Consider the following 9,482-nt stretch of genomic DNA (forward strand, 5'->3'; position numbering starts at 1 on the left):
TGGATCAAACCATCATTTCTTCCAACATAAAAAACAACAATATCAGGTTCTTGTCCCACGACAGGGCCTGTCTACCAAGCCAGTAGCCACACTGAAGCATAAACGTTCTTCTATTCAATAGTGCAAAAAGTTTGTACTGTCATAGAGCTACATCTATAGTAGAAACGTAAATCAGGCTAAAACAGAAGCATACACCGTTTGGGAATTCTCAGATGCCCAGATAAGAGTCGTATGTAAGTAGCTTGGCTGCAATTTAACCAAAACAAAAAATCTTCTATGTCTGTACGTTTGCCTATAGTCGATACGCCTGCAATCACTCGAGCTGACAAGATCATATGCTTGCAATCATTTGAGCCGTCAATTAGCCAAACTTCTTGACACAACATCAAAATATCTCTATAAAAAGGAAGAAACATGACAAAATGCTATGAACAGAATGAGAAAGATACAAATAAATGTAAACCAGTGACAAAAAATGAAGAGCTACAACAAAATGGGAAATCAAAATTTCTAAACAGCATTAGCTACTCACAGAAGAATTTGCAAAACTTAGAAGACAACTCTTGCAGTCTACATTACCTATCGCAATTAAAATATAAGATTTCTCAACTGGATAATCAGGATTGTGCTAATGTTTACTAATCCTAGAAATCATCAATTCAAGTCCTCTGTTTCAGTAAGAACATCAAAATCCCCTTTGATAAGGAACTGCTTGATAAGGACCGGGACAAATGATGGCTTATATTTTAAAAATGGTGCTGAAGCCACATTGCATGGTAAGGAGCAACAACAAAATGCTAAATTTCTGGTCAAGGTAAGGAAGCCTGCATTATCATATTATAAGATAGAAAACCTTCTAAGTTCAATTATCCCAAGTCCCTGTCAATAAGTCCTGATTAACCGGGAGAGAAAATGCCAATATCCTTTCACTTAATTCAGACAACACGTATAGGATCATGTAGCAGTACATGTGTGTGATTAGAAACCAACTTCATTATGGAAAGGGACATTTTGTACAAATTTTATGAATGGAAGCTCTTATTTTCATATTTTTGTATCCTTTTTTAAACTACTATGAACCTAATCATTCAGAAAAAATAAGTCTCTTATCATTATGTGTGTAAATAAAAATTACATAAGAAGACATTGCAACCACTTGGGATGAGTCAAGTGGATCTGAAACAATGGTTGTCCTGCTCCAGCCCCTAGTGTACCTCCCTCCTACAATCCTGCTCCAGCTCCTTGTTTAGCTCGTCAGCTCCTCATGTTAGCCTTCACGTGCCTAGAGGAAGGAGGCAGGTGCATAGGATCTGCAACAACGTCCAGAAAACAAAAAATACATATTTTCCAAAAGACGGACATACCAAAACTATCTCAACAATGAACTAACATCTAAAACACCAGAAACTGAAGAATGCGGCAGCAGCACAAATCTTCTTCATGATAAGAAAAGTAATCTTAAATTAGACAAGGATACTGATATGCAAATATGAGGTCGAAAAATGTTCATTTTCCTAGGTACTAACTCGCAACTGGTTTGCAAATACACTGACTAAAAAGATCTATAGATTAAACATGAGATCCTACTGACAAGCACGAAATGACATTCTATTCTAGGTTCAAATCAGCAAGTAATAACCACCTTAGTTAGAAGGGTCCCCTGAGCTTGAGGCCATACAAGTAAGGTGGCCCTGACAAAGAGGATCTCTTGCTCCATGGGTCTGTCTGATATCCTTCATTTGTGCAAAACTACTCTGGGCCATGGGTCTCTTTTGAAATCTACCACAACATATAATTGCATGTTCTTGTCCCTGTTCAGTTTCTGCACAACATTACAACAATTTGTAAGGCGATTTATAATTTCTCCGCAACATACATTTTGTCCAGTCATGGAAAGTCAAAAAAGAAAAATCACGATAGCCGAGTGTTCTAGCTCGAAAAGGAGATAAAAGAAGTCATGGTATTCTTGCTGCAAAAACTATGGCTCGATCAGTTTTAAAGTTCGAATTTTAGTTTGCAGAAACAACTGAAGTGGCAAGTTATTAGATATTCTGCATCAGAACAGAGTCTTGACTAAATAATAACTTACATAAGCACTGGACCTATGCAGACCAACTAAAATATTCTACATCAGAACAAAATACTGACTAATTAATAACTGACATAAGCACTGGACCTGTAAACACTCGCCCTCTGGGACAAATGCAGATCAAACTAAACTAAATATTCTATACCAGAACAGAATCTGGGACAAATGCAGACCAAAGTCACCAAACTGAACTTAATTGAATATTCTAAACCAGAACAGAATCTTGAAGACATAGGTATGAAATGGCCAAAAACTGATTACAAGTAACCTTTGTATCCTAGCATTACTACAAAGGAAAATGGTGGTACTGATCATGTGCATGCAGACACACAGGGAGTGTTTCATTTACATTCACCTTTGATTCTCCATATATTTTACGTGCTCTCCAATAAAAGAAAAATATTTGGATGGTGAATTCACAAGCCAAGGACAACTGAAGTTGGTTATGTGACATACCGGGTATGAGTGTGATGTATATATGGATTTGAAATTAATATATTTTCGAGCTCATCCATGATAAGATCCATAGCCTTCCATATATGTTTTGTAAGGATCACCAGACTCAACGTATATCACGGGAACTCCATGAGCGCTAAAACATGGCATGATCTGCAAGTTTCATGTTCCCTCACATATAATATTTCATTCATAGTGCATCAACTGAAAATGATAAATCCTATATAAAGTCCAGAAAGAATAAAACAGCAAAGTAGGAGTAATCGAAGTTATATCGGTATCAGTAGTAAGCCATTTTTGCTTGACCGCTATCATACTAATTGAGGATGCATTCTCCAGGGAGCAAAAAAAAGCAAACTAATTTTTTGAATACATTACAAACACATCGAGATAAGAAAATCTAAATGAGGCATCATGCCATCAGGAGTCGAGCAATGGAAACCTAATGGTGAAAATACTACATAGACAACCATGCCTGCCCAAACTCATCTAATACTTCTGTCAATTATTGCTCTGCAATGTTCCAAATCACAATGTCTGGCACTAAATAAATAAACATCGGACCCACCAATGAACTGGCCCACTGGTCATACACGTGTGGAAAGAGAAATGCGGTAAAACATACATTCAATATCTAACGGCTAGGGGAGAAGAGGTGGGAAACTTACCGTGATCGGACAGTCAGAAAGGGCCCAGTCGTGGGAGCTCTGTGGAGGCAAGTTGGCCAGCCTCCTTATAGGTTAGAATGCATCTGTCATATGTAGCCTAGGCATGAATCCACAAATAAGAAATTTCAAATTGTATGAGCTTAATCACGTGATGCTGCTAAGATGCATGTGAATGTAGTAAACCATATGGGATGTTCTCATGCTCTTTTGCAATAATAATCATATTAAGCACTGCAGAATCAGTAGGCTAATCATACTCTTTTCCAACAATTTTATCATTTAATAAAATTAGGAAGGTACATAAAAGATGATCAGCGCATCTCTTGCTCCAAGCTCACAAACCCTACATATTTTAGCCGTTGCATCCCTCTGATATTGTTTCGTAAGTACTTAAACAACAGCCTAGCAGGAATATTTCTTGGCTATATTCAGACCATTAATCTAAGACTCCAATTTGTGTGCACCTTATCATTATATTTATGCTCATTTTTTGGCCAATCCAATTAGAACCTTCTTAGAGTTACAAAAGGATTTTTCACCTATCAAAAAATTCAAACGCGCATAGAAGGGAACTGAGCATAGGTTCAAATTACCTTCACCAAGGACTAACTGGCAAGCTACTGCAGCTGACATACATACCAGTATAGTGCAACTATATACATCCATACAAAATGTATGCAGCTCTCCTATGCGCCTGGTCACCTGGGCACACAAAAAAGGACAACAAAATTAGCATCAACTAACAGTAGCTAATACAAGCAGAGCAGAACACACACAAAAGGAAAGTAAGATTTGATCATTGGGAATAGAAACATAGTAGGGAACGGGGAGTAGGTTCAAATGAAATAGGCCAAAGCCCTATGCAAGTGTAAATACTAAATACCATAGGAAAATGAAAGTGGAGTCGAGCATTTAAAATTGACAAGGACGATGCATGACCACTTGCAACTGATCCATGGCACTTAATTTGCATATCTCAATTAGTTCATCAAGGATGTAGGGGGTGGAGATGGAGAAAGCAAGGAACATAACAACATTTAGAAATCACATTTTGCAACAATCTGCATAAACCCAAATAATCACATTTTGCAACAATCTGCATAAACCCAAATAATCACATTTTGCAACAATCTGCATAAACCCAAATAGGGGCTGCAAGCCTCGCTCCTCGGGGGATAATCGAGATTCACCATATAGCTAAGACAATTAGTTCATCACTGGATTATAAAGAAAAGAAATATGCCTAGCCTTACAAAATGTCATAGCACACACATTTGGTAGAAACAACAGAAAATTATAAACTGTCAGCAACATATGAGGATCTGACAAACATGGGATACCAAAACCCATTTTAAAAATTTGCATATACTTAATATCCTGATGGAAGTATATCCACACTACTTGAAAAAGTAAATAATCAAACGACACTCACAGAAGAGTTGTAGCTTTTCTATCGTTTCCACTTTACAATCCCAACATAACTATATAGTTGTTCTGCAAGTGATCACATGACATGACAATGGCTTAACACATATCCATCTTTTATGGCATGAACACGTGTATTTCTTGATTATAGTTAGTAATGAGAAGCGATGGGTAGCTCACTCTTTAACATCATCCATACCAAGAAAATATAGTAAAGTGGCCAGATCCCACTACAAATATCACACGTGCAGCTGTGAAAGAGAACTATTAAGGGAACAGACTTACATGTAATGATGTGGCATAGGTGTGCATGCCTCGCCGCGGGAGATCCTTGTGGGCGGCACCTAATGATGCGAGAGTGGTCTCTCTCTAGGCAACCTCAAAGCTACATGACCACACCAAAAGTTCAAGTCAATATTAAATGTACATGATGATATATGACTGCCAACCAATTAATCTAGGGAAAGGAATCAGATCAATCAGTTCTCATCTTACCTAATTATTTTTGTTTGCCGAGCATTTTGTGCCTGCTGCAATCTTCAAATATATTCTGTAATCAACCTATTCATTGATACTAAGAAGGAAGAACCGCTGAATTATCTGAGGACAATAGAAAACATAACCAATTAGTAAGAAAATAAAGCCTTATCCACATCCAAGTTACAATATAAACAGTTCTACTGATGGTCTAAATTGGGTACAAATATATGTGCAAGGGAGGTGACATGCCACACCGTGAGCTTTCATTTTACTGAACAATCCAGAAATAATAACAGAAAAGTTCATATCAGCCATGACTAAACTACATATCAACCATAGATTTTGTTCAACCATTAATTTACAGCCCAAGCATTGCTACTGCTATTTTTTCACTCTTAATTTGCTTCAATTTTGCAATCTCCCACGGCAAGGCCATGAATAGGAATCACAAGAGGACAATCAGCCCCAACTCAGATAAGCTAATGGAGAAATCTGCCATTGTTTTGCCAACAAAATCAGATCAAACAAGAGAGAAAATCTACACCCTAAATCAGATAAGCTAATGGAGAAATCTGCAATTGTTTTGCCAACAAAATCAGATAAAACAAGAGAGGAAGTATACATGAAAACAAATCATGCAATGCCCGCGTATATAGTGTCAATCAGCATTGGACAACCTTATAATCAGAGAACAAGGCTTGTATCCATATTTTAACAGGAATATTGTGTGTTCATTTTACATCACAACAATATGGGGTGCCCGAAATATCACAACAAACAAAAATCAAACACATAAGCGGCAGTGCCATCTACTCATACCTGATGTTCTTTAGCAATACTATCATAAGACACATCTATCTAGTTCTGAAATCTCTGTAGGCACTTTTCCTACAATGGAAAATGCCGCACAAACTTAGCTGTATAACAACGAACAACTTTTATATATAACAACCTAGCTGTATACCAATGAACAAGAGAGGAAGTGGAGGCAAACCTGAACCATCTCGAGCTCCTTGCTCCTACCGCTGCTGCTCCGTCGACCACATCCGCCACTCCGCCGACCCCTGCTGCTTCTGGCCTCTCCATATACGCTCTGAAAACAGTTCATCTCAAACTCTGAAGGTAACAGTGTCATTTCAAATTCTGAAACTAACACTACAACTTTATAAATGGTTCATCTCAATAAGCAAGTAGGACTCAACTAAGTACATAATTTAAGCCAATACAACATATTAAAGCATCAAAGCATAAGTAAGAAATAAAAGGAGGGAGAAGGGAGAGAAGATACCACCACAGGAACCAAATCGAAGCACCATACTCTGAAGAACTGCCTGGCTGCAGCAAGCCCATATTGTCATGGCGCAGATCAGATATTCCTGGTCATGGCAAACAATACCACGTGCACTACCAGATCAATCTTGAGTCCGAAACACCCTCTAAAAAACTGGAAGGAAAAAATCATAGGTTACCATGGAAGTTGAGGAAAAGATGAAGAAAAATAGGAAGATGCTCACCTGTGCCAACACTCCTCCACAAACTTTTAGCTTTCATGGGGTTCTCCTCTAAAGGTGGAGAGGATAGGGTTCTGAAACTAACACTACAAGTTTATAAATGGTTCATCTCAATAAGCAAGTAGGACTCAACTAAGTACATAATTTAAGCCAATACAACATATTAAAGCATCAAAGCATAAGTAAGAAATAAAAGGAGGGAGAAGGGAGAGAAGATACCACCACAGGAACCAAATCGAAGCACCATACTCTGAAGAACTGCCTGGCTGCAGCAAGCCCATATTGTCATGGCGCAGATCAGATATTCCTGGTCATGGCAAACAATACCACGTGCACTACCAGATCAATCTTGAGTCCGAAACACCCTCTAAAAAACTGGAAGGAAAAAATCATAGGTTACCATGGAAGTTGAGGAAAAGATGAAGAAAAATAGGAAGATGCTCACCTGTGCCAACACTCCTCCACAAACTTTTAGCTTTCATGGGGTTCTCCTCTAAAGGTGGAGAGGATAGGGTGGGGGCTCGACCAGGAGGGGTTCCTCTGCTGTCTACAAACGAAAGCAAAACGAAACATCTAAACCAATACCATCAGCAAATCAAAGAATCAAAGAATACAAAGGCCTCAGTGACACTTTAGATCAAATTAAGGAGGCAGCAAACCAATCTAACAATGAGAGAATTTCTGCATAAGGCAGACCCAGAAATTAAGGAGGCGGCAAATGGCCTTAGATGTACACCTAAACCATTTGAAGAAATCATGGAACAGACACAACATGATAACTACCACCATCGGGCCCTCCAAACTCAACATATCGGATGGGACTGTGTATTCTCTTTTTACGGAATCAGGACTATACATAGGGATGGCAATTTTATCCATGGATCTGGATATCCGTGGATACCCGACCCGGTTGGGCAAGGGTATGGAGCGCATTTCCGCCCATGGATCCATGGATCTGGATACCCGCGAATGGTCGGGTTGGGCATGGTTACAATTTCTGCTCCATGGATATCCAGTGGATAACCTTATGACACATGGGACCATATGTCAGGATGAAAATGACTCCATCATTACTGAAGACTAATTCGGAGCCAAGTGTGCTCATGTGGACAGTCGGATGGGTCTCCAATTACTAGTGCACATAATGTTGGTAGTGCATTTGAATTTAAATATGCTACGTACTTTATTTATGCAACTTCTGTTTTGATTTGTTCTCTGGGAAGTCTTCATGCTGATTTTTCTATGCCCATGAAGCTCCATGGGTATCTGGGTATCCAGTGGATTTGGGCATGGGCACAAGTTGTGCCCATGGGTACTTTGGTGGATGGGCAGAGGGCGGGAAGATGGGTCATGGGTTGGATTTGGACCAACTCCACCCGCCCCAAAACCGACCCATTGCCATCCCTAACTATACACCCAACACATCTAACTATTGTGCAGCAAAGGAAGTAAATATGTGGCAGAATAGTCGATCCTTGTCCCACCGAGACGGAGGCATACCTCTAGGGAAAAAATTTGCACAACCTAGTCACACACTCTTGCTCCATGGCCTAATCTCTGATGCGGTTACACACTCCCTCTTTGCTGAACCATTTGTATCCAATCTGCAAATCAAACAATACAAATGCCTCAGTGACCACTTGAGATCAAATTGCATTGCTAGAGGCTATACAATTGATGGGACAAAGTGGCACCCCTGCATGAGACAAAGTGGGGGCGAGAGAGAGGATTTAGAGGCAAACCTGAACCTTCTCGAGCTCTTGCTCCTGCTGCTCTGGTCGGCAACCCTCCCTCAACCGTCGACCCCATCCGCATCAGCCGCTCCACCCACCCCTGCTGACTCGCCAAGGCCTTCTTCCTTTCCCTGACCTAGGAGATTTGTGCGGCAGCAGCGGCCACGGACGAGGGAGGGAGGGGACTGGTGGAAGTAGTGACGAGGGAGGGAGGAGGGAGGAGAAGAAGGTGCGCGTGCGACGAAGCTGTGAGGAGGAGGATGCGCCGTCAGGTTGGGCAGCCCTCCTGACCACCCCAACTTGAAGACCCGCACTCCTGTGTTCTCCAACGGCAGCGACCTGCGGGCGAGCGAAGGGAAGGCGAGGAGGAGAAAGAGGCGAGGTGGTGGAGGAGCAGTAGTAGGCGACGGGGCTCCTAGGGCGAAGGCCATGGCGCGAGGGAGGAGAGCGAGGGAGCGAGGCGGCGGACGAGGGAAGGAGTGTCACGCCCTAAGGGGATTCAAGGCCCCAATCGAGAGAATTTCAGCGGATCTCATGGGAGAAGAAAGGGGAAAGTAGCCCCGCTAGGGTTTGTATTACTGTAATAGGTATGATTGTATCAAGAGAGAACTCTCAGAATATTCGCATATCCATTACAGACAAGGGGCCGCCAGCTTTATAGCAGCTGAGCCGGCAATTGGATGACAGCTACAGTTCGGAAGAAACGCTACAGTTACAACGAAACGGTATAGTGCTACGGCGAGCCGGGCGAGCCGTTGGATGACTTGGATCGTGGCCGTCCGTTAACTGAAGGTGCTTGACACTTGTAACTGAAGATGCTGGCCTGACAATACCCCCTGCTAAAAACGAACTTGTCCTCAAGGAGATTAGCGGTTGAACCAGCGGTCGATGGTTGCCTTGAAGAATGCAAGAAACGTTTTCTTCATGAAGGCCGCGTCTTCCCAAGAAGCTTCATCAGGTGGCAAGTTTTCCCACTATACAAGCCATTGAACCGCCGGCAAGTTGTTGTGTGGTACCTGACGTGTTTCCAGGACCATGACAGGTTCGGTCTGGATCATCCCATCTGCGCGTACCAGTGGCAAATCAGTACAAGGAACTGCTTTCGGTCCCACATGTTTTT

At 41.2% G+C, this 9,482-nt stretch overlaps 1 protein-coding gene and 1 long non-coding RNA gene across 2 annotated transcripts; both read right to left on the bottom strand.

The window, feature by feature from the left end:
- Positions 1-975: 975 nt before the first annotated feature.
- LOC123161373 (uncharacterized) lies at positions 976-3,800 on the bottom strand. Its single transcript, XR_006480686.1, has 3 exons — positions 3,214-3,800; positions 2,546-2,698; positions 976-1,822 (listed from the first exon to the last, which is right to left on the bottom strand). It is a non-coding gene; the product is annotated as an uncharacterized lncRNA (long non-coding RNA).
- A 2,454-nt stretch (positions 3,801-6,254) lies between these two features.
- LOC123157922 (uncharacterized) lies at positions 6,255-8,975 on the bottom strand. Its single transcript, XM_044576109.1, has 7 exons — positions 8,372-8,975; positions 8,130-8,233; positions 7,075-7,176; positions 6,849-6,936; positions 6,633-6,715; positions 6,407-6,494; positions 6,255-6,273 (listed from the first exon to the last, which is right to left on the bottom strand). The coding sequence occupies exons 3-7, from the start codon at positions 7,109-7,111 to the stop codon at positions 6,255-6,257; spliced, it is 315 nt and encodes a 104-aa protein (XP_044432044.1). The 5' UTR covers positions 7,112-7,176; positions 8,130-8,233; positions 8,372-8,975.
- Positions 8,976-9,482: the final 507 nt, after the last annotated feature.

The sequence above is a fragment of the Triticum aestivum genome, chromosome 7B, assembly GCF_018294505.1.
Source record: "Triticum aestivum cultivar Chinese Spring chromosome 7B, IWGSC CS RefSeq v2.1, whole genome shotgun sequence".
In the NCBI taxonomy this organism is placed as follows: Eukaryota; Viridiplantae; Streptophyta; class Magnoliopsida; order Poales; family Poaceae; genus Triticum; species Triticum aestivum.